The sequence below is a fragment of the Saimiri boliviensis genome, chromosome 2 (genome assembly GCF_048565385.1).
Source record: "Saimiri boliviensis isolate mSaiBol1 chromosome 2, mSaiBol1.pri, whole genome shotgun sequence".
Taxonomy (NCBI): domain Eukaryota; kingdom Metazoa; phylum Chordata; class Mammalia; order Primates; family Cebidae; genus Saimiri; species Saimiri boliviensis.
Genome location: NC_133450.1, coordinates 86807106 through 86832173, shown reverse-complemented (window position 1 = coordinate 86832173; position 25068 = coordinate 86807106). Strand labels below are relative to the sequence as shown.

The following is a 25068-nucleotide window of genomic DNA, read 5'->3' as shown; positions in this document are numbered from 1 at the left end:
TTCTGTTTGACACTAAGCGGAGGTCATCAGCTGCTAGAGAGGCAGGAGGTGTTTTCTTAAACAGAATTGAATGAGGGTGAGCTTTCTAATGGAGTCCTTTGGCCTTTCTCCTTCCTCACCTTTTCCCTCTTCTGGGTATGTACTGAGATGAGCAGGATGGGAATGGTCTTGCTGCATGAGCTTGCCCGTCTGGCTTCTGCAGCCCATGTGTCTCCCTCCATCTGCCACTGCAAGGTCCACCTGCATTGCAGCAGGATGGGTGCCCACTTCCAGATCCTTGTTTCCAGCTGTTCAGGTGGCAAAGACTTCAAGGAACTGCTCCCAAGGATTTCTGTTGCAATGGCTGTGCTTAAATTTAGGAGAAGTGCTTTTGTTCAGGAGCTGCCTGGAGTTGAGGCAAACTTCAGGTTAAGGGCACAGGCCTCCCGTTGACTGCCCTCTCTGCAGACATCAGCTGCGTATTCAGGGCTCCCCAGGCCACCCTCATCCATTCATGGGTTCCCACTGCCCGATCAGGTTCAGTAATTCACTAGAACAACTCACAGAACTCAGAAAAGCCCCACACTTAGGATTACAGTTTTATTCTGGCAAAAGGACACAAATTAGAGCCAGACAAAAGGGCAAGGTCTCGGAGGGTCCAGAGGTGGAGCTGCCAGTTGTCCTCTCCCTGTGGAGTCACTGGCAGTGCTACCTTCTACCCTTCTGTGAGGTGTGACAATACTCTGATCACACACTTGATCACACACCACCTGCCTGGCTCACCCTTAGTTTCCAGCTGCTGTGAAAGGCTTGTGCAAATGCCTTTAGTTTCCAGTTTGAGGTCAGAATTGTGATGGTGTGTCCCAAAGCCCCTAACATACATCACATTGTCAGACTGTCCTGTGATCAAAGCCCCCAAGCAAGCAAAAACACCCCTCTTAGGTGGGACATTCCAGGGGCGTAGATATCACCACCCAGTCACGGAGGGCAAGAGCCTGACCTCTTGAGTTGATTCTTTCCTGCACCAGGGCTGTGTTTGTCTGCTTCGAGAAAGCAGATTGGACACCTCTGGCATGCCATGGTTCACGCTCACCCGACCCTGGGCAGCATGCCTCACTCCTGTCTGGGCCTTGGTTTTTTTCACCTGCAAAGGAATTGGATGACCAGATGACCTCTGAGGTCTTCCTAGTTTTGGAACTCTTCCACATAATGCTAGACAGAAGGAAAGGCAGGGAAATCCTGTTCTGGGTGGAAAGGCCAACTTTGTAGTCCCTGACACCAGATGAGGGATGTGTTCCATCTGCTAGGGGCTGAGTTAAATGCTACCTTTCTAAATGCATTTGTGAGCAGAAAACAAACAAACAAAAATCCATTTTCTTGGAGGCTGGAAGAAAAGCCTGCTCCTCATACTAAGGGATTCTGGCATGGCTGGAAAGACTAGGAATCTTTAGTGTCATTTAATTAGGAAATAGAAAATGAATGATGACCTAATTTCTGTGGTATTCTTTTAGACTTTCACCTCCCAATGTCCCTGGTGTGACTTTATCTAAGGGACACTTCAGATGGCATAATGCAGCCCACAAAGGAGGCATTTCTAGTTTCCTCTCAGTCTTACTCATGTTTTCTAGCACAGTGGATACAATGACAGGATGGACTGGCACCTAACCATTTCGAGACTAGAAATGACTGTAACAAATTGCATTTTACAAGACATCAAGGAAGGAGACACCTTGCTTTCTCAAGCACAGGGCTCCATGGAAGTGTAGGTACTGAGCTTGACTCAACTACAAACGATTTCTCAAAACAGCTAGAGTTGATCAGCCGTGGTAGACTGACTCGCCAAGCAAACTCACAAAGAAGTATGAATCAGACCCCAATTCATTATTTCCCAGGGAGAATTCTTTCTGTGGACAGCTGATAATTTGCCCTGGAATACAGTCCATTAGGGGAGCTAAGATTACCACCAGAAGGCTGGATAGAGGGATGAATTCTGAGTGAAGGGATAATCGTATTTTCCAGTATCATCAGCTCACAGCACTTACATCTCCAGATAGCAGATGTGAACATGTGAACTAAGGGTATTGCTCTAGTCTGCAGAATAGTCTTTTTGCTTAGAGAAAACCCCCCATCTCTGCTGTTTACTTTCCTGTCCTGTCTCTGCCATAGGTCAACCCCCTTTCATTAACTCACACTCTATCCTGCCAAGCCCTGACATCTATTAGGCTAACTTCTACTCAGGAATAAACACCTGGGGTTGACCTTGGATATTTCCTACGTCTTCCTCCTCAGCACCCTGGCAGACAAATCAGGGAGAGTGGCTTCTGTACATGCTCATTTTTTTTTTTTTTTTTTTTGAGACCGAATCTTGCCCTATCACTCAGGCTGGAGTGCAATGATGCTATCTCGGCTCGGAGGTGCTAACCTCCACTCTGGGGTTCAAGGGATTCTCCTCCCTCAGCCCCCCAAGTAGCTGGGATTACAGGTGCCTACCACCACACCCAGCTGATTTCTTGTATTTTTAGTACACACAGTGTTTCACCATGTTGGCCAGGCTGGTCCCGAGTTCCTGACCTGAAGTGATCCACCTGCCTCAGCCGCCCAAAGTGCTGGGATTACAGGTGTGAACCACCATGCCCGGCCTATAGATGCTATGAGTTGTGTTCAGTAATTTAACTTTTTTTTTTTTTTTTTTTTTGAGACAGAGTCTCACTCTCTCACCCAGGCTGGAGTGCAATGGCACAATCTTGGTTCACCACAACCTCCACTTCCTGGGTTCAAGTGATTCTCCTGCCTCAGCCTCCTGAGAAGCTGGGATTACAGGCATGCGCCACAACCCCCGGCTACTTTTTTTTTTTTTTTTTTTTTTTAGTACAGACAGGGTTTTGCCCTGTTAGCTAGACTGTTCTCAAACCCCTGACCTCAAGTAATCTGCCTGCCTCAGCCTCCCGAAGTGCTGGGATTACAGGCACAAGCTGCCATTACTTGCCTAGGTTCTTCAGTTTAACTTTCTAGGGATAAGTATTTCTGATTCCTGAATTGCCTTACTAGTTCAGTGGCTTGCAGATACGTAGGCTCCACCTCCAGAGATTCTGTTTCTTCTGATTTGTGGTAGCCTCTTAGCATCAGTATCTTTTTTTTTGGGTTCCCCAGCTCACTCTGCTTCAAAGCCAGGGCTAAGGCTCCTGAAATCCTGATTGCAGGTCACCTCTTGCTAGTAGCATCATCAGGCCAGGCAAGATAGAATTCCGGAGGGCCTGCACTCTGCTGGTTGCTTTTCATATAGTTTATCTTTTTTAATCCTCACCACTCTGTTGTTATTGGTTTTTGAAGCTTCATCTAGAAAATGAAGCTTAAGAGAATTTCAAGACCCAAAACTAGTAGACGGCAGAGCCTCTGTTTGAATTTAGCCCTGTCTGACTTCAAACCTTATGCACTTTCTCTATACCTATTAGGAGTGATGCCTCTCTGGGTCTCAAATTAGCCATATTTTAATGGAGATGTAATAGCTATCATTACCATGGGAACAGGGGTCAGGACAGTTAGCCAGATAAGTTACCCTTGGACTCCAAGGATTAAAGTCCTCCACTCTGTCCCCCGAAACACAGGTGCTTTTTATTTATTTATTTATTTATTTATTTTTGAGACGGAGTTTCACTCTTGTTACCCAGGCTGGAGTGCAATGGTGCGATCTCGGCTCACCGCAACCTCCACCTCCTGGGTTCAGGCAATTCTCCTGCCTCAGCCTCCTGAGTAGCTGGGATTACAGGCATGCGCCACCATGCCCAGCTAATTTTTTTTTTTTTTTTTTTTGTATTTTTAGTAGAGACGGGGTTTCACCATGTTGACCAGGATGGTGTCGATCTCTTGACCTCGTGATCCACCCACCTCGGCCTCCCAAAGTGCTGGGATTACAGGCTTGAGCCACCGCGCCCGGCCAGGTGCTTTTTATTTTAATTTTTGCAACAGAGTTTCGCTCTGTCACCTAGGCTGGAGTGAGGTTGCACAATTTCAGCACACGGCAACCTCTGCCTCTCAGGCTCAAGCAGTCCTTCCACCTCAGCCTCCTGAGTAGCTAGAACCACAGATGCGCTCCATCGTGGCCGGCTAATTTTTTAATTTTTTCCAGAGACGGTGTCTCCTTATGTTGTCCAGGCTGGACTCAAGTGCTTTTAAAAACCTAACGCTTTGTACAACAAAGCCACAGCTCGTATGAAGAAATTTGAAAAAAAGAAAAGAAAACAAAACCTAGCCCTTTGTGTACATTGGTGGCTGCGATGCGTTCTGCCTACCCAGGAGGGTGACAATTGGGCTTGTCATCAATTGGAGGATAACTGACACACAGACTGAGTTAACAAAAGAACATGACCTTATTGACACATTAGCTTTGATTTCTTACCACGAGGTAAGGATGCATCTGTATACCAAATGGCCATACCTGGGCGGTTTCTGTGTCTTGCCTGACTTGTTATCCACTGGGTATGTCTGGGTGCCAGAGCTCAGTCTTCCCCTTCTGTTCATGGTTCTCTATGGCCTATTTCTTTATTATAGCAGATCTCTGAGCAGAGACATGATAGCACCAAAGCCTGGTTCGCAAAGATAACACTATTGGTAGAAAAGAGATAAGATGTTGAGGGAATCTGGAGATCTAGTGCAGCAGTGAGGGCCTAACCTGTGTTAGAAAGGCAAGGAGGCAGCCAATGTGTCACTTTCAGTAAGCCTATAAAGAAATAAAGGAATGGGCAAGTGAAGGTAGACTCTGGGCGCTGCCAACAGAAAAATGCAACAGCAAGAGCTACATTAGCATCGTTAAGAATGATGGTGAGGCAGGGCACAGTGGCTCATGCCTGTAATCCCAGCACATTGGGAGGCCAAGGTGGGCAGATCACCTGAGGACAGCTGTTCGAGACTAGCCCTGCCAACATGGTGAAACCCCATCTCTACTAAAAATACAAGAATTAGCTGGGCATGGTGGCAGGCGCCTGTAATCCCAGCTATGCAGAAGGCTGAGGCAGGAGAATCACTTGAACCCTGGAGGCAGAGGTTGCAATGAGCAAAGATGGCGCCACTGCACTCCAGCCTGATTGACAGAGTGGGACTCCATCTTAAAAAAAAAAAAAAAAAGAATGAATGATGGTGAGCTCTCGAAGGCTTGTTAGGTACCTGTGAACCCAGTCAATGAGCCACCCATATCTGCTTAGCTTATTAATCTGTTCTCTAAAATCCGGAATTGTGATTTGTGCATTAGAACCACATATGTGAAACCTTTGGATGTCATAGACATCTCTTCTCTGTAAATGTTTGACAAAATGATCATGATGTGTAAGAGGAAGAACTGGTGAGCTTTGTTCATGATCTGTACCATCTCTGCATCACCAGGCAAAGTCTCGGCAGTGTGACCAGAGGCATTTCTGAAGCCCTTGCCATTCTCTATGGAGAATTACTGGGCTTTGGAGAACACTTATGTGACAGTTTTATTGCTGCCGTCAGAAATGAATTCCTATCGCTTTTGGTCTAAATCAGCTCTTGCCACCTTAGGCTGTTTAAGACACATAATGTCAATGTGAAAGCATCCCATTTGGTGCTGTTTCTACTTTTCGTATTTGAAATGTCCTGACACAGTTGTTTTCTGGTGAGTAGACCATCTGTCCTTAATACATCCAATAGCAGTCTGCAAAGTCTTTGTAGGTTGCAACCTGCATAGGAGCTGAATAAATATTTTTTTAAAGAATAAAGACATGAGAGATATTTTGAAGGTATATGAGTAATATTTGCTGATTGAAAAAGAGAATTTTTGTAGAGGAAAAGGAGGATAGTAGTCATCACTGGAGCGAAGATTTCTGACTTGTGTACTTTAACATGCATTTTAGAGTTGGAATATGTAATTTTTGCAGTAGCAAGATAAAAGGGAAAAATTCCGAGTGCCTCTAATATTTAGCTCATGGGTCTCCTGTGCTCTTTGCCACGGCACCATCAAGTATCTCTGGATTCTCAGGCTATCTTCCTGCCTTTGATGTATTTCAGGAACCTTTTATTGTTAGTATGGGGACCCTTTTCAGGGTTCTCCTGAGTTGCTGTGGGTCCACCCAGTTTCTTGTTTATACCAGCAGCATTGGCCTTTGAGCTCGACATCCCCCTGGCCTGGCTTTGGGAGGCCCTGTCACCCCTTGCCTGTGACTATAATGGGGCTGCCCCTGGCTGTAAATTTCAAGAGCAAGGGCCCACATTTACCCTGTTCCCCAAGCTCCCTGCAAATCTTACATTCTAGACTGGTTGCTGAAATTCCTTTATCATCAGCCAAGGAGTGCTATTCAGGAAGGTGCCTAATTAATATACTCCCCGTAATCATAACAGCAACCCTTTTTCGAGAACTTGCTTTGTGTCCTTTTAATTATGTCATTTTTCATCTTTGTATCAGCCTGGCAAACTAGGCGTTGCTGTCCCCTACTTTTGGAGATCAAGAAAGTGAGTCTCAGAGACGCGAAGAACCTTGTTGAAATCTGGCATTTGAAATGTGACAGAGCTGTGCTCCCAGGCTGGGCTGCCTGCTTCTGGGACAGCAGTCTTTTTGCTGTTCTCTGCTGCTTTGAGCCAGCAGGTGTTAGGTTAGCTGGTTAATAATCCATTACCACTTTCAGTCATGAGGTACAGTGGAAAGATCTCTGGGGTGAGTCATAGGGTGGACTATTCTTGCTGTCTAAGGCGTGTGACCTCTGCAAGCCTCAGTTACTTCATCTGTAAAATGGGAATTCGTACCTTAAAGGAATGTAAAGAAAATGTAATGAGGAAATACACATGAAGAAAAAACTTTAACTCTTGAAGAGTGATGTAAAAGATCTGCTAGTTACATTAAAAGGAATTTCAGAGCTGGTAAGGATCAGAGCTGGTAAGTAGCCAAGCTGGGACTCAAACTTGGTCTTCATACTCAACATCAGGTTCTTCCAGCTGCATCAGTCTGGGCCAGGATAAGCATTGCCATGGGGCCATCCATGTTGTTGGCAGACTAGGTGAACATTTTTTCTACTTGACAACACCAATTAACTAGGTATTTGTCTGGGGTTGGGAAGAAATACCAGCTGTTAGTCTTACTCAGACTTTCCTCAGTCTATTAAAGAATGAATTTGTGTTACTTACCCGGTGATTTCAAGCATGGCTGCTTGTTTTTGACTGTCATGCTGTTAGCCATGGCATGTATTTGAGAATTAGTTTTTTAGTGTAATTCTAAGGTCTGATGGAGACTCCCTCTCTCCGTGGCCCTGAAACCTCACAGATGTGCTTCACCTCCAGCTTGTTTCTGGTCCAGACCTAGTAGGGCTGCCAGGAAGGGAGTCTGTGAATTGAGTCATTGGAGAAGGCCGTCCAGGACCTTCTTTGATGTGGTTTCTCATTCTCGCAGAATTATCTTGTCTTGTGATCACAGTGATGTAGGCTATTATTTGTTAGTTCCAACTGTGTGAGGTAATAAATGTTATTGGCAGAAGGCTTGCTTAAATGGGTGTGTATCAGTAAAGACTCAGGAGTAGCTAAGAGTTTTCTAATGCTGTGTACTATTCATAGGGTTACTTTGGGAAACATCGTTTATTTTTATTGACTAGTCAACTCATATGAGGATCTTAAGGGTTTACCTTCCTCTGAGACGGTATAGCTCTGACCCTCGACACAGTCTCCCTCACCTCCTTTTCTAGCTCTGCCACTAGCTAAGTGTCCTTGAGCAAGTTGCTTACCTTTACTCGCTTGAGATAATGGAGACAATAAAAGCACCTACCTCATGGGCTCTTTTGTGGGTCAAGTGATTGATACATGTAAAGCACTTATAACAGCCTATGACATGCATGATACACACAGTGAACACATCCTACCTACAGTTATCATAGCCACAATATTTCTGTGTGTTCCTTCCAAGCCTCCTTTGGAATTGATGTTGTTTCTCATCGTCTGGACCGTATTTCAATAGATGAATAACTGTGTTCTTCTTCAATAAATCTGACATTCCAAAAAATGTTTTTTACAAAAACTATCCCTGTATTTTTATTCCTTAGGTTGCACCTTTTGAAATAAGAGTCGTGTTCCACTATATGTCTCTGTATTTGCAAAAAAGCAGGGTCTAATTAAGTAAGTCCCAGTGGGAATTTCCACTGTCTTGTTTATCTCCCCAGCACATTGACACAGTTGATCCTGACTCCGTTGGCCCCCATGAAGCCACATGCAGCCTCTTGCCTCTCTTTGTGCCTCTCTGACTTTTGCATTTTCTTCTCTGTTTTCCGTGCTTTTTGCCCTTTACAGCTCTAAAGAGTTCAGGCATTCCATTTTGTAGGATGACCTCAGGCTGAGTCTACCCGATATTTCCTCACAGCCAGGCTCAAGTCAAGCTTTCCAGGCCAGAATATCTTAGAAACAATGCTGTGCTCTTGATCACCTGGTTCCACAGGCATCTGCTAGGTTTCTTCTCATTAAATTCACCCTATTTTCTTTTAGGATGTGTTAGTATTTTGTGGGGATATATTCTGAGGTTATGACAACATCCTGCTCCACATCAAATCTCCACCTACCAGCCTGAGCATCCATTAATGACTCCTCTCCAGTCAGTCATCCATATGGTGGCTGCCAAATGGTGATGATCTATTTCCATCATTCCTTCTACATTTATCAGTTGGTATTCCACTGTGAGGAAGAACTTTCCCTTCCCTCCTATTTATTTATTGATTCATTTACTTTCTTATGGCAATATAGAATTATGGCTTCCTATATGTTCAAAGGTTCATAATCTATTATTATGATTACTTATTTTGATTTGGCCAGTGGGAACCCCTTTCAGCTGGCTCTTATATGCTTGACACATCCACATGTCCACTCATATGCTTGACATGTTACACCACTGTAAATTTCCTTACCTTTTGGTACAGTTATATATTCCACGCTCAGCTTGAATTTTCCCTGCTCCAGCCCTGGCATTGGTCATTTCCCCAATCAGCCCTGGTTCCTTTTATTGAAAAACGGTATTTAGAGACCAGCATCAGGTGCTTTGTGTGTTAAGTTACACCTGCGTGCCATTGCTTCTAGGCCCTCTTAGTGGACAATGCTAAGAAATATGTTTACTTAACTATTCTATGTTGATGAATATTTGTATTATTTTCACAATAAGTATTTTATTTTCATTGTATTTCTTTTTAAAGTTTTAATTTTGGGCAGGTGATTCCAATTTCGTATTTATAGAAGTCATATAGAGGTTCCCATTTACATTAATAAATTGTGTCAGTTTTGAAAAAAGTACAGGTAAATAATATATCGATTGTTGTACATAGGTAAAGGCAAATTCATCGGTATGCTGCCTTGAGAAAATGGAAGTCTAGAGTCTGTATAACATGTAGCATGAAATGCCACAGGCCAGAACCCTTCATGTGTCCCCAAACCTGATACCCAGGAACTTGATACCCAGGGTCACTCTTGGATCTCTACAGTGCCTTCCAGCTCAACTCCCCACCCCTCCCAACTTCCCACCTCACACTCAAGCCCTGTTACTTTTTACTTGTTAATTTTTTTTTTTTAAGAGAGAATCTCACTCTGTTACCGAGGCTGGAATGCAGTAGCTCAACAATAAATGGTTCACTGCAGCCTCACTGTCCTGCACTCAAAACGATCCTCCCACCTCAGCCTCCCAAATAACTAGGACCACAGGAGTACACTACCACACCCAGCTAATTATTTTTAATTTTTAAATTTTAATTAATCAATGTATTTATTTTTGAGATAGAGTCTTGCTCTATCACCCAGGCTGGAGTGCAGTGGCAAAGTCTCAGCTTACTGCAACCTCTGCCTCCCAAGTTCAAATGATTCTCCTGCCTCATCCTTCTGAGCAGATGGGACTACAAGTGCATGTCACCATGCCCAGCTAATGTTTTTGTATTTTTAGTAGAGATAAGGTTTCACCATGTCAGCCAGGCTGGTCTTGAACTGCTGACCTCAGGTCATCCACATGCCTTGGCCTCCCAAAGTGCTGGGTTGATAGGCATGAGCTACCATACCTGGCCAATTGTTTTTGTTTTTATTTGTCTTTTTATTATTATTAGTCTTGGGTTTTTTGGTTGGTTGTTTTTGTTCTTTTTAAAAAATAAGATCTTGTTATTTGCCAAGGCTGGTCTCCAACTCCTTTGGCCTCCCATATTGTTGAGATGACAGGTGTGAGCCACTGTACCCATCCCCTCAAGTCCTGTTTAACTACCTGTGATTACCTTCACATGTAACCCACAGAAGTTTTATTTTTAGCCTAGCACTTTCTTTCTTTCTTTTTTTTTTTTATTGTACTTTAGGTACTCTGCAGAATTTTTACCTCTTACTTATGGCTCAGGGTTCATCCCAATCTCTAAGATGTATACACACAAGTACACATACATACACACAGCCCACCTGGCTGACTTGATTGTCCTTGTTGAGACATAACTAATTGTGACTTCCTTTAGCAATCTTTTCGTCAGGGATAGGTGCCACCCACAGATCCCTAAAACTACACCTACATCTCCACTGTGTTATTAATAGCTTTGTATTCTCGACTTTCCTGTGAGACAGTGAGTGAGCTCTTCTCTGACAGAAGCCACATCTCATTCTGGCCTTTGGCTTAACACATGGGGACAGAGAGGGTGTTAGATAATGCATGTTTGGTGAACAAAAGTAGGCATCATTTTTGTTTTAAGTGTTTATGCTTTTTAAAGCACAAACAGAAAGTTGGAAAAGCGACATTTCAATTACATTGATTGAGCCAGTTATAAGGGAACACCGGTTCCTGTGGTACAGAACGAGGAGAGAGATTTTGAGACCAGGAATGGGGAGATGGGAGTGTGTTGATGAGTCTTCCGGTAGTAGTAACAGCTGATCCTACTTATTTTATGGAATATATCAAAAAATAAAAATAAAGAACTGAAGTGTTTTTATACTTGCTGAGTCAGTTGAAGCTACTAGAAAATATTATTGATTTTTAAGTGAGGAATAACCCTTCTCGGAAAAATAATTATGGTCCTTGGATTATGTCATTGTAAATGGCTTTTTTTTTTTTTTTAACCCCAGAACATTCTTTCCATTGCTTTGATATTTTACCATATGTTTTCATTTCATTTCTATAATACACACACACAACCCCCCCCCCCCCACACACACACACACACACTGCAGTACTTCCTGTTTGGGTTAATATTTCCTATAAAGTCTGTTACAACTTTGATTGAAAATTGCTTGTCTTGTTTCCAGCTGGCTATACAAGAACTAACTAGGGAGTTTGTTAGAAATTCCTATTCGTAGACTGTGTCCTCAGAGACTGGGATCCAGCAGGTCGGAAGAGGGGCCAGACATAGGCAATTAGAAAGTATTCTGACGATTCTGATAGACTGCCAGATTTGGGAACCACTGGGATGTTTTCCTAATTTCTGGAGTATTTTTGTGTGTGTGTGTGTTTGTGTGTGTGTGTGTGTCCACTTTAGAAGTCAAGTGAAGACAGATAATTAGGAAGAGCTGCCTGGAGGCATAAATGAAGCAAATTGCTCTATAATAACTGTTGTGAGATGCAAAGTAATAATTTGGGATATGCTGTATGATCTGTCTGATACCTTCACTTTCTTTTAGCTTGGGTTTTAGTCCTGCAGAAGAAACAATATTTCCTCATCCCAAACAGACCAGTGTAATCATGGTTGTGTAAACTGTAAGCTTCAAGTCATTATGTAACATTCCATTATTGTACCATATTTTGAGCAAATCACTGCCTCTGATCAATAAAAATTCTTCTTAAGCGTCTGTAAATTGAAACCAAGTAACGAAAATTCCATTCAATGTTTAGTGAGAACTGATTATTTTAAGTCTCCTGGAAAAGATCCCAATTACGGAGAATGCAGATATCCCATTTTTGGAACTGGTATACTTATTTTAATATATGAAAAGGGTTACTTTCCGTTATTATTACTTTCTTTTGCTTCCAACAAAAAAGACAAAATATTTCATGGCTGAATACAGTATTAATTGAAGACACGGGGGGGGGGGGGTTACTAGCATTACTATACTTTATTTTATAATTCTTTTTTCAATTTAATCAATTCTCCTTCATGTATATTATTTTATAATTCTAATAGGGTTTGCTCGCTCTCTCGCTCGCTCTCTCTCTGTCTCACAGTCTCTCACTCTCTCTCTTGCTTTCTCTCTCTGTCTCTTTCTCTCTTTCCCAGCTTGTTCTAACAAAGTTTAAATGTGACAGTGTAAACTTAAGGAAAATATACATACTCATGGTGATATATAGGAAGTTGAATAATAGTGAATGAAATTGATCAATGGTGATTATCATTGTGATCCCTCCCTTTTTCTCTGTAACAGCTGTTTTTAAGAATCTGAAATACACAAATTTCAAAAATCTCTAAAATTTTGTATTGAGATGGAGTTTCGCTTTTGCTGCCCAGGCTGGAATGCAGTGACACCATCTTGGTTCACTACAACTTCCACCTCCCGGGTTCAAGAGATTCTTCTGTCTCAGCCTCCTGAGTAGCTTGGATTACAGGCGGCCACCACCATGCCCAGCTAATTTTTTAATTTTTAGTAGAGACAGGGTTTCACTATGTTGGCCAGGCTGGTCTCTTACTCCTGACTTCAAGTGATCCATCCACCTTGGCCTTCCAAAGTGCTGGGATTACTGGTATGAGCCACCATACCCACCCTAAAAATCTAAAAATAATGTAAGCATTAGGAGAAAGCACATCAAAAGAAAAAAGAGCCAGGCGTGGTGGCTCACACCTGTAATCCCAGCACTTTGGGAAGCCGAGGTGGGTGGATCACCTGGGCTCAGGAGCTCTAGACCAGCCTGGCAAACATAGTGAAACCCCATCTCTACTAAAAATTAAAAAAATTAGCTAGGCACGGTGGCTCACACCTGTAATCCCAGATACTTGGGAAGCTCAGGCAGGAGAATCACTTGAACCAGGGATGTGGAGGTTGCAGTGAGCTGAGATTGTGCTAGTGCACTTCAGCCTGGGCAACAAAGCGAGACTCCATCCCCCTAGAAAAAACAAAAAACAAAAAATCATTCCTATAGCAGACTCCTAATAAGTCAGGAATATTTCTTTTTCTTTTCTTTTCTTTTCTTTCTTTCTTTTGTGGTATACGCAGAATGTTTAGATATAAAGTCAGGAGTATTTGTTTTTCCTTGTCTGTTTATTTTTGTCCATACATTATTTTTACATAGTTTTAAACTTGTTATAAATACAATGTCTTCTGTTCATGTTTCCACTTAACCTTAGCTGCATTATCTTTTTGTTGCTACATAGTCTTTGTAAGTATTTCAATGACTGTACAATATTACATTGGGTAGTTACACCATTATAATCTTGGACTTTTCAATATTCTTGAATATTTACATTGTTTACAGCTTATAAAATGGGGTTTTCTTGTTGCCAAAATGTGTAATTCAAATGATAGAGTACTTGTATTGACCTTGGATCTAGTAAATACATCATCTGAGTATGTCAATCATTTGAAAAGATAATTTCCCCATGGAGTTGAATTTACCAGACCTACTTAACGCTTGTGAGTAAGCATGTCCTCTGGAAGCAGTGTGACACCTCATCCCAGGCTTGCTGGTTTTCTACTTGCTACTGTAGCTTATGAAATTTCAGTTTGGTTTTTTCATTCATGTGACCAGGAAGCCAAGAGCATAGCACTAAGATGGTGAGTGAATCGCATACATGGGTTCAGACTTTTGAAGGTCATAAGCCCTCAGCAGAAGATGGTTCCTGCCTCCCCATAATTCTTTAAAACCATATATTAGTTCAAGGAAATTCAGCAAAGTTTTGAGTTTTGCCATATCTCCGGCTCAATTCTTTTGTTTGTTAGGTTTTATTTTGTTTTGAAATAAAAAATAATTTCAAATTTATTTCTGTTTCCTTTTGGAAATGGCAGGGTCACCTTGCTTGATTGTTCCCTAAGCAAATGTTTTCTCTTTTCTTGGGTAACTCAGCAATTGATAACAATTAATTGGGCTGGATATTCATAGAAGAACATTTGCTCTGCACCCTAAAATTTTCTTATTGCAAAGAGCAAACAAAAACTTTGTCGTATGAACTTGTAGCAGCCCGAATTTTTCATAGTAATTCTCACCATCATTTTGTATGACCTGGGTTTCTTTAATTAATTAATTCTCTTCTGGTAAAACAAAGAGTACCAATAGAAAGGTGAAAAACCTGACTTAAGCATGTTTTGAATTGAGGTTATTATGAATTCAGGGGGATTTTGAAGGAAGAATGGGGATTTTGAAGAGCAGATTATATATTATTAACAAAAGGCTCTCCCCCTGCAGGAAGGCTACCCAGAGGAAGGTGGCCTTTGTTACTCAGGATGTGATTAATATTGCTTCAAGGTTTAATTTTAGAACTTCTAAAATAAGGAAGCTTGCATCAGTTCAGGCAAATGGTTTGAAACCTTACAGTACCCACTTTTTCGTTTCATTTTTTAAATTACAAAAATAGCATATGCATTATAAAACGTTTGAAAAATAATGACTTAAAACAAGTTTCTTATTGTCTCTGCCTTGACCAAAGCTTTTGTTAATATTTTGTGGTAGTTCCAGTCTTTTTTTTTTTTTTGAGACAGTGCTTCCCTCTTGTCACCCATGCTGGAGCTAAATTACACAATCTCCAGTCACTGCAACCTCTGCCTCCTGGGTTCAAGTGATTCTCCAGCCTCAGCCTCCCAAGTAGATGGGATTAAAGGCACCCACCACCATGCCGACTAATTTTTGTGTTTTTAATAGAGACAGGGTTTCACCATGTTGGCCAGGCTGGTCTCGAACTCCTGACTTAAGGTGATCTGCCTGCCTCAGATTCCAAAGTGCTGGGATTACAGAGGTGAGCCACCACGCCTCGTCCCAGTCTTTCTTTCTTATGTACTTTAAAAAAAAATTGTAACTGTGTTTTGTATATAACTTGAATGACTTATTTCACGTAACATGATTTCATATGCTTGTTTTCTACATTTACAGTCTCCATGCCAGTTGTAATTTATACGGAATTCCACCCTTGTGTTGCTCCATAATTTTCCTAATTATATTCCCCATTATTGGGCATGTAAAATTCTTGATGATCAGTTCTGTGCACAGTGGTAATTATCCATACCATGTTAATTCTGCTCACACGGGTCACAAAGGCGACCCGATCCTTCCATAACTTGCCTTTCTTTACCGGTACTGTACTTGGGGGAAAAAAAAAAAAAGAATTCCTTTCTACCTATTTTCTTTTTGTTTCTGTTTGTTTTGTGGGATGCAGGGACAAGGAAGGGAGCTGGTTGCAATTCACTTCTCAAAACGGTGAGCATTTTTGTCTGTCTTTCTTTAGCGGTGAAAGTGGTGCTGGGAAAACAGTGGCTGCCAAATATATCATGAGCTACATCTCCAGAGTGTCTGGAGGAGGCCCCAAAGTCCAGGTGAGCGGGTGATGACCCATTATGGTACCTTATACTATGGGAAATGTAAGAGGCTCCAGTTGCTGTTAGAAAACAGTTTTTCTTCCACAGAAAAGACATTGGTTCTCTAACTGTGAAACTTGAAATCTGCAAAGGAATAACATGTTTTAAGATAGGTGTGTACCTAGTATTCAATGAATTCCTATAAATCAGTAAAAAGGTCAGCAGCCCAAAAGGAAAATTTAAAAAGGACATGAAAGACAACTCATAGAAAAGGAAATATAAATTACTCCAAAACACAGAAGTGTGTTTGCCATCATGATACAAAAATGCACATTAAAACTACATTAGAAAACTAATTTTTGCCTAGATTAGCAAAAATCTTACCATGTTTTAATCACTTGATCAGAAGGGAGTAGCAACCCAGTTTTTCTTATACATTGCTGGTAGGATATGAACTAGTACACTTTAATGAAGGACATTTCAACAAAAGCTATCAAACTTAAACATATATGCCGTATGCGTCAGCATTTCTGCTTGAGAGAATTTATTCTTTAGATATGTTGAAATGGATACAAAATAATGCATGTATAAAGTTACTTGCAGCAATTTTGGTAATGCAAAAGACTGGAAAGCAGTGTTCATCACTAGGCATCTGGTGAAATAATTTGTGATTTGTCTTATAGAATATTATACAGCAATAAAAATGAAGCTTCATGTACCGATAGAGAATGGTCTTCAAGATATATCATTAACGACAAAAACCAAGGTTCAGAACATTGTATGTAATATATGCTGCCATTTAAGGGATCAAAAGAGAATGTGTATTTGTATTTGTTTGGATGTGTATTGCATATCCCTAGAAGCATACACAAGAAACTGTCAACAATGGTTGTCTTGGGCAGGGCGGGGCTGGGAGGCAGGGAGAACGGACTACTCTTCCTGTATACCCTTTAGAAACTTGGATGGTTTGAACGATGTGAACCAGTTGCCAATTCAAGAAACTTACAAAAATTTTAAAGGACAGAGACAGAGAAAGGGGAAACAGGGAAGGAAAAGAGAAAGAACAAAGAGTATAAAGGAAATGTTAGGAAAGAGAAAAGACCCAGAGAATGAGGATACTCAAGAGGTGAAAATTAAACTCAACATTGGCAGGAATGAGTAAAACCTGTTCCTGAGAGAGCAAGCTGTGGATGATGGGGATGGTGAGCCAAGGTCCGTAAGGGGCAGCCCACGCTCAGTGCTCATCACCAGTGTGCACCTCTGGTGACAGAATTCCTTCCAAAGATTAGCTTTTTAAATCGGAATTATTTAATGTTATTCCCATGATTGGCTGTAGACTTTTAAAAGACACATAAAATTGGCCAGGCGTGGTTGGCTCATGCCTGTAATCCAGCACTTTGGGAGGCTAATGGGGACAGATCACAAGGTTAGGAGATTGAGACCATCCTGGCCAATATGGCGAAACCCCATCTCTAGTAAAATACAAAAAATTAGCCAGGCATGGTGTCATGTGCCTATAGTTCTAGCTCCTCGGAAGGTTGAGACAGGAGAATCGCTTGAACCTAGGAGGTAGAGGTTGCAGTGAACCAAGATCGTGCCACTGCACTCCAGCCTGGTGACAAAGCAAGACTCGGTCCAAAAAAAAAAAAAAAAAGACACGTAAAATTACCTTTATTGTGGTTTTTTTGAGATGGTGTCTCATTCTGTCACCCAGGCTGAAATGCAATGGCGAGATCTTGGCTCACTGCAGCCTTCTCCTTCTCCTCAGCTTAGGTGATCCTCCCACCACAACCTCACAAATACCTGGGACCCCAGGTGCACGCCACCAAGACTGGCTAATTTTTCGTTTTTTTGGTAGAGGCAGGGTTTTAACCACGTTGCCCAGGCTCGTCTCAAACTCCTGAGCTCAAGTGATCCACACACACAGGCTTCCCAAAGTGTTGGGATTACGACCATGAGCCACCATGTCTGGCCCCTATCTATTAATTAAGTAGTGTTCTGTCCTGTCCTGGTAAGTCAGGAAGCTTAAGGCAGAGCCAAACAGGCCTCTGAATTTCTGAATCTTTATTAACTCTTTCTGTCTTTTGTTTGCTGGCCAGATGTGCCTGTACCATTTAACTACAGCTTCTTTCAGGGAGAGAACAAAAGACAGAATCTTCTTCTATCTCTTCCCTTCTTTAATTACAGGCTTTAAAACTGAGAATATTTTTGTATCCCTCCCATCCATCCGTACATCCATATCTATTCATTATTGATCAGTGATATCCAACACTATTTTGTGGTATATGGTGAACATAACAGAGAAAAAAGAGAAAGGGCAAACTTAGGTTACAGAGTGAAGGGTTCTTAAAGTGGCCTCTTGCTCTGAATGAAAGGAAGATGGACAGCAGTTCTGACCAGTAGGAAGGTGAAACAAGCCATATATGTAATTCTAAATTTTCTAGTAGCCACGCTAAAAGAAGTAAAAAGAAAAAAAGGAAATAACTTTGTAAAATAACATGAGTTAACCCAATATATAAAAAATGACCATTTTATTGTATAATCAATGTAACAAAATTAATGAGATACTTTATATCTTTTTGGTACTAAGTCTTTGAAATCCAGTGTGTATTCTACACTTACAGCTCAGTTGCGGTAGCCACAGCCACGTGTGACTTACGGCTTTCGTATTGGACAGCAAGGGCAGCTCTAGAACATAGGTTCATGTGGTTCAGTCCATTTGCTTTTCTCCATTCCCGTGATTCTTCCAGATCTTGAGAGGGTTGACATGGAGACAAGAATCCAGGATGCTGTTTTGCAGATGGGCTACACTTTATTTTTAAAATGTATTTATTTTTTTGAGACGGAGTCTTGCTTTGTTGCCAAGCTGGAGTGCAGTGGCGTGATCTCAGCTCACTGCAACTTTGGCCTCCCTAGTTCAAGCGATCCTCCTGCCTCAGACTCCCTAGTAGCTGGGACTACGGGTGCGTGCCACCATGCCCAGCTAATTTTTGTATTTTTGTTAAGATAGGATTTCACCATGTTGGCCAGGACGATCTCAGTCTCTTGACATTTGGGATCTGCCTGCCTCGGCGTCCCAAAGTGCTGGGAATACAGGCATGAGCCACCATGCCTGGCTGGTGGGCTGCCCTTTTACCTTAGTTTGCTCTTTCTCTTTTCCCTGATACACCTGCCACATGGCACAAAACTCTGTTGAACATCACTGATCATTGATGAATACATGTGGATGGATGGATGGACACATGGATAGATGCATGGATGGATGGATAGATACATAAAGATTCTCGTTTTTAAAGTCCATAATTTAAAAAGAGAAAAGACAGAAGAAGATTCTGTCTTTTGTTCTCTTCCTGAGAGAAGCTGAATGTGGTTAAATGGTATAGGTATATCTGGCCAGCAAAAAAAAAAAAAAGGTTAATGAAGGTCCACAAATTTAAAATGGATTTTACAGAGAAAAGCAGAGTTTATATCATTCCATGGGTTTTTAAAAGAACGTAGGCAGCTTGGAAGTGTGTTTCTAAGCTTTGAAGCTGACCCATGAAAGGATTACCCAGAATTGCCCTGGTGCGATTGCTAGGGATGATTCCCTAGTCACAAGGAAAGGCCAGTTCTCATTTCTCATGGCAGTTTTTCTTCTGAATGTTCAGAAGGGTGCCAGAAGAACACTTTGGCTGTTACATAGTCAATTAGTAGTTAGTGCCTTAATTTACTTCTCTTTGCTACACCCCCATGACCTAGTAGCCAGACTGCAGACAGTTAATGTTGATTTTTCTCTTCCTGTTTTCCTATGAGGACAATGATACAGAGCCCTTGGCTTGGAATTAGTCAGTAGCTAAAGAGCACAAGCCAGAAGACTTGTTATTTCTGGAACATGTTTAACCATAGCATGTGAATAATTAGAAGTACAAGGAATGACTCACTTGTTGAAAGACTTCTCCAACATCAAATTCTGTCTATTGAACAGTCTCATGTCTATGGTGTGTTTTGCACACTTCAGTAGAACAGGGATGTTTGAAAAACAAATCCTTCCTGTCTAGTAGGCCAGGACTTGTTCCACAGAATCTGCTGTTGAACCTTGCCACTCAAAGTGTGTGTCATTGCTGGCAAAACCAGCAACACCAGGGAGCTGGCTACAAATGCAGACTCTTGGGCCCTACCCCAACCTCCTGAGTCCACAACTGCATTTTGAGAGGATCCCCAGGTCATTTGTGCATATTAAAGATTGAGAAACAGCAGGCTGTATTTGCATAGCCTTGTTTAGGGAGAAGTGGATTAATTTTCCGTAAGATAACTTGCAGTGGAACAGGTGAAGATGGGATGAGATGTGTTGGTAGAGTAGTTGGGAAGGGGTCGTGAGAATAAAGACCCTGGCTGAACAGCAAGGAGACAGCCCTTCGTCTACCGTTTGACTTTCTTTCCTCCTTTGACACCTGGCACACCCCCACAAGTGCAAGGTGAAGCTGCAGCAACCAATTTGGAAACCCAAGCTGAGAACGTTTGTATGAATAGTTCCTAATTTCCGTTGGCACCCTGGCTCTTGGGGATCCTTCGTCAAGCCATGGGAATTGGAAGACCCAAATACACAAACAGGTTGAGGTCTGTCATGGTGGAAGAATAAATCCTCCAGAAACCCCACGTGGATGTGGGGCCCGTCACCTTAATGCATTCAGAAACCAGGTCCTTAGAGAAAGTTTGGCTTACACTGTGTGGTAGGTGTTCAGAGCTTCCTAACCTCCAGTCTGTTTGCTGGGACAGCACGTGAAGGACATTATCCTGCAGTCCAACCCACTGCTGGAGGCCTTTGGGAACGCCAAGACCGTCCGGAACAACAACTCCAGCCGATTTGTAAGTCTCTTCCCTGTTTCAGAGAGTGTCGCTTGATTGATGATGTTGATGTTCCTGACTGAAGTCCAGTATCCCACAGGAAAGGGGAGCTTTTCACATGCCGTCAGGGGCCACCCCTTTAATCTTGCCGTCATTCTCTCCAGCAGCATGCTGCCAAGCTGCAGTTTGCCCTTTTTTGTGTGCCTCGGGGATACAAACAAGATAATTGTGAAAATAGTTTTCCACTAGAGTTGCCTTACTAAGGAAAATAAGTGATCAAAGTGGCAGCTTTGGCCTTGGAGGAATTGTCTTTGTGGCCTGAAGACAAGATCTTCTTTCCTAGACATAGAACTAACTAGAGTAGATGGGCGTCCCAGGTTTTGTTTCTCACTAGCAATGGTTTCAGTTCTTAGAACTTGATCCGTAGACTCTGAAGGGTGCACAGAGGTGGACCGATCTGACACCTTGGCGAGAAACTTCCTCCTCTCCGTCCCTAGAGCAAGCTGCCTGCCCCGCCTGCCAGCCCTCTGGCTCTGTGCATCTGTCTTATGCCATACTCGTACAACCTAACGACATCCAAAAGTGACTGACCTAGGCTCACAGGTCGCCTTCTAACTGGCTTACCTAACTAGTAATGAAAATGTCAACCAAATGCATTGTTGTGAATGCTCATTTAGTCACATTTCTGTCTGGGTGTCTCCAGAGAGGTAGTTAGGAAAGCTGGCAAGGATCGCTATGAATATGTTCCCCTTGACAAAAGCCACATTTACAAAGAAACAAATGTTTACCCAGTAACCTTGATTTATATAGATTTTGCATCTTTTTTCAACCATAGATCGTGTCTGGCACTAAAGCATTCACAGAGCCATCTGTGAGGCTGATTCTGGAACATTTTAAAATAAATAAGGAATTTTGGAGAAAAACAATTTTCTTTTCCACTGTCTATTTTGGAAGGAAGCTTCTATTTCCAAGAGAATTTTTACTATGTGCTCACATAATAATTGTCAAGTTCCCTGGTGGGTTCTGTCTGTTAGACTTGCCCTTACTTTCCTTGCTTTCTATTACTATTCAAACTACTCATTTGTTTTGTCTCTCATATTTTTGGGCCCAATGCCTGAGTTGTGTTATCTTGAAGAAATTTTCCAGATAATAAAATAGGAAAGAAGATTTAAACAAATTTTCCACTTGAAACTTTTTCTTAATTTTTCAGTCTAAATATGCTTTGTAAAAATAGGCTTGACCAAATTTAACTCTTTATTTTCCTTTCCCCCTTTCTTGGATTCCTTGGAGACCTGAAAAAAAATAATTAAATTGAAATTTCATTGATTTTTACAATAAAAATTGTTTATTGCATTTGAAGGATTCATCAGTTAATTTCTGTAAATAACAAACACTCAACATTTTCTTATTTTTCTAATTGCAAAATTTTCTATAACCCTGATGGAAAGATGGGAAGACACATTTCAGACACATACACACACGTGCGCACACACACTCATATACACACATACATACACACATACTCTTTCTCTCTCTCTCTCTCTCTCTCTCTCTCTCTCTCTCTCTCTCACACACACACACACACACACACACACACTATTCACCATCATGGATGAGAAAAATGTAAATTAAAACCACATATCATTTTCTGTCTCTCAAATGGGCAAACATTAAGGTGATTGATAATAATGGAGAAAACATGCTATTGGTTGAAAACTGACACATGATCTCCGGAGAGTGAGTGATTGGGCAATTGTTATTAAAATTTTAATCATTTATTATCTTTGCCCAACAATTACTTCAGAATAAATTTAAATAAGTTTCCTACCAAATAACTACTTATTTTAAAAGATACTCATAATGTTAAGAAGAACAGATTACAGAACAATATCTTCAATATTTTCCTGTTTTTGTTTTTAAAATGTGCACATTGTATAAAATGTAACTAAGGGGTATGTAAATCAAATTTTGACATCTGTGACAGTAATTATTTAACAAGAGAATGAAGAAATGGCATCAGGGTAGAATTATGGGTAATTTCACTTTTAAAAATGGACAGGTGTTATGAAGCATAAGAATGTATATATTTAACACTTATAAATCTTTTCAAATTAAAGAATGTATTATGAAGTATTTCAAACATGATTTAAAAATAATACAATGAGCATCTATGTGTCCAGTACCCAGCTTAAGAAATGCATCATTACCAAGAGTTGAGTTGAAACTTCTTTTCATTTCATTATAAAAATGCAAAAGCAACATTTTATTTCCTTTATAAAATTTCCTCTTTCCCCCCAGGCTGCTACACAGCAGTCCTAAATATGTTGACCTTTTTTTTTAGAAATTTTAACTTTTATTTGACAATTTTGAGCCATGCATATGCATTTTATTATATTAGAGCAGGGGTTTTAAGCTTCGTCACACATAAAGATAAGCTGGGCACTTTTTGAAAAACATACAGCTCTGGGCCCTGGTCCTAGAGAGTCCGATGTGTGTGGTCTGGGCTAACAGCAGGCAGCAGCATGTTGGAAAGGCTCCCCAGGTGTTTCCAAGGGGCAGCCAAGGTTGAGCACCGCTGCTAGGAGGACTTGGGAGCATGCTCTGTCCACCCCTGACCCAGGAAGGTCAGGTGTTCTGTTCAGTTTCATCTTCCCTCAACTGATGAGGAATGGGGACAGGCACTGAGATATTGCCTCTATTACATGCCAAAAGCAAAGCGGGGTGAAGATGACGAAGCTATCGTTCAGTGAGCTTTTCTCTAGTGCCAGTGACATTCCGCAGAGCCATGGCTGGTGGTTCTCTGTGCCTGGTGCTGCAGGGTGTTCTTGGTTTTTGCTGGGATGAAGAGGGTCATCAGATTAACACACATAGACAGTCAGAGGCTGGCCTTCTTTGGTGGTCTTTCTTGTTAACTTAAGAACAGGAAGACAGCCTGTATCCACACATTTGCGTAGTGTGCACAGTACTTTTCTTGCCCTTACTGAGTTTACAGCTCCAGTCATAGACATAAAACCCAGATGAATTTATCCCTGAGATGGGTGGATGTAGTCAGCATACACATTTTTATGATACTAAATGTGAATGCAGTGAGGCTGGGCATCCTTTCCAGTTCGGTTGTGGGCCTAACTGCTCCCTCTTTACCTTTATTTGTATTTACCCTCTGGACTCTGAGGGTGCCAAAGTTTCTGAGGACGGGAGAGAAATTAAGTTCTAGTGAGAAAAAAAAATAACAACAGCAAAAAAAATATATTGATTGATAGATAGATAGATAGATATTTTTTTTTTTTGGACAGAGTCTCGCTCCATGGCCCAGGCTGGAGTGCAGTGGTGTAATCTCGGCTCACTGCAACCTCCACCTCCTGGGTTCAAGCAATTCTCCTGCCTCAGCCTCCTGAGTAGCTGGGACTGCAGGCACTTGCTACCACACCCAGCTAATTTTTTTGTATTATTAGCAGAGATTGGGTTTCACCACGTTGGCCAGGCTGGTCTCAAACTCCTGACCTCCAGGGATCCACCCGCCTCGGCCTCCCAAAGTGCTGGGATTACAGGCATGAACCACCACTCCTGGCTGTATACAATTAATATAACAACCTAGATACCTTTTCAACTAAAGTCTAGGTTTTTATTCTCCTTCGTTCCCTATCAGCAGCCATTTAAAGAGGAATTTTTGTAAGAACGACAGTGACAAAAATCCCTAGGCCCATGAGTAGCTGGAAAGAACTTTACTTTTATTTTAGATAAGCGTTTTAGATGCTCCATAGGTAAGAGGGATCGAGTATTTTTGCTCAAAGCTGTGAGATGAAGTCTGACAGAGCAAGAGTGCTCTTCCTCTGAAAGGGTGCCATGCTGTTTTTTTGTCTTATTTTTTCCAGTTGAGCAGGCAGTCAACTAGTGGGGGAAAATGAGCAAGAAATAGAGCAGATCCTTATTTAGTCATGCTGCAATGGCAGATGCTCTCTCACAACAGAATCGTGTGGCTGGACAAAAGCAGGGGTTATTGTGTGACTGAAAATGGTGAGGAAGTCTAGACTCGATTCAGGTGTAATTCAGAATGTGTCTTCTATTAATGAATTTCCTTGAATTATATACTGTATTCAAAGGCTGTTTGGGACATTATGATTTGTTCACCAACCATTGAAGGAAATCCCTAACTTTCTTGCAGGGAAAATACTTTGAAATCCAGTTCAGTCCAGGTGGGGAACCAGATGGTGGAAAGATCTCCAACTTCCTTCTGGAAAAATCTAGGGTGGTGATGAGGAACCCAGGAGAGCGGAGTTTTCACATATTTTACCAGGTTTTTCTTTCTACTTCTTTCCTACCCACTTCCTGTGTATCCACACGAAAATATTTCTCCAACTTCAGGCCGAGACTGTAGTCTGGCAAGCCAGGAAGGAATGATGGCAGAAGTCAGTGTACAGAATGGTGAGAATGTCCCTGCCCTCAAGGAGAATGAGTTCTAACTGGAGTGACAAGATGGACATTCCCAAAAGCTAAATCATCAAGAAAGTGTTGATGTAACTTCCCAAAACAAAATGAGGAGTGTTTGAGTCTTTGCTAAAGGAATTCATGTGGGTGGATGTGGGTGGGTTTGGCTAGGTGGTAGGAGAGGTGTGAAGGAGGGGATTTTTCAGGGAAGACAGGTGACTTGCACCAAAGCAGTGGAGGTGGAAGAGGCCAGTCAGGGAGCCGGGCCTCAGCCTGTGTGCCAGGCAGGGATCTCCAGAACGTGAGCTATTGAAGGAAAGATTTCAGATAGGTTTGGGATCTTTAATGCCAAGTTGAAAAGTTTTCATGTAGACCCTCAGAAGTGTGGAGAGTCTGGAGCCAGAGCAGTTGGAGGGTGCT

The 25068-nt window shown here is 41.8% G+C and overlaps 1 protein-coding gene across 1 annotated transcript in view; it reads left to right on the top strand.

Annotated features, from left to right (window-relative positions):
* The window catches only part of MYO1E (myosin IE), a 237153-nt gene that overhangs the window by 123061 nt on the left and 89024 nt on the right, over positions 1–25068 (top strand). The window contains exons 5-7 of the mRNA XM_003928985.4: positions 15330–15417; positions 20155–20244; positions 24386–24517. Coding sequence (XP_003929034.1) covers positions 15330–15417; positions 20155–20244; positions 24386–24517 — 310 coding nt within the window. The remainder of the gene's footprint in view (positions 1–15329; positions 15418–20154; positions 20245–24385; positions 24518–25068) is intronic.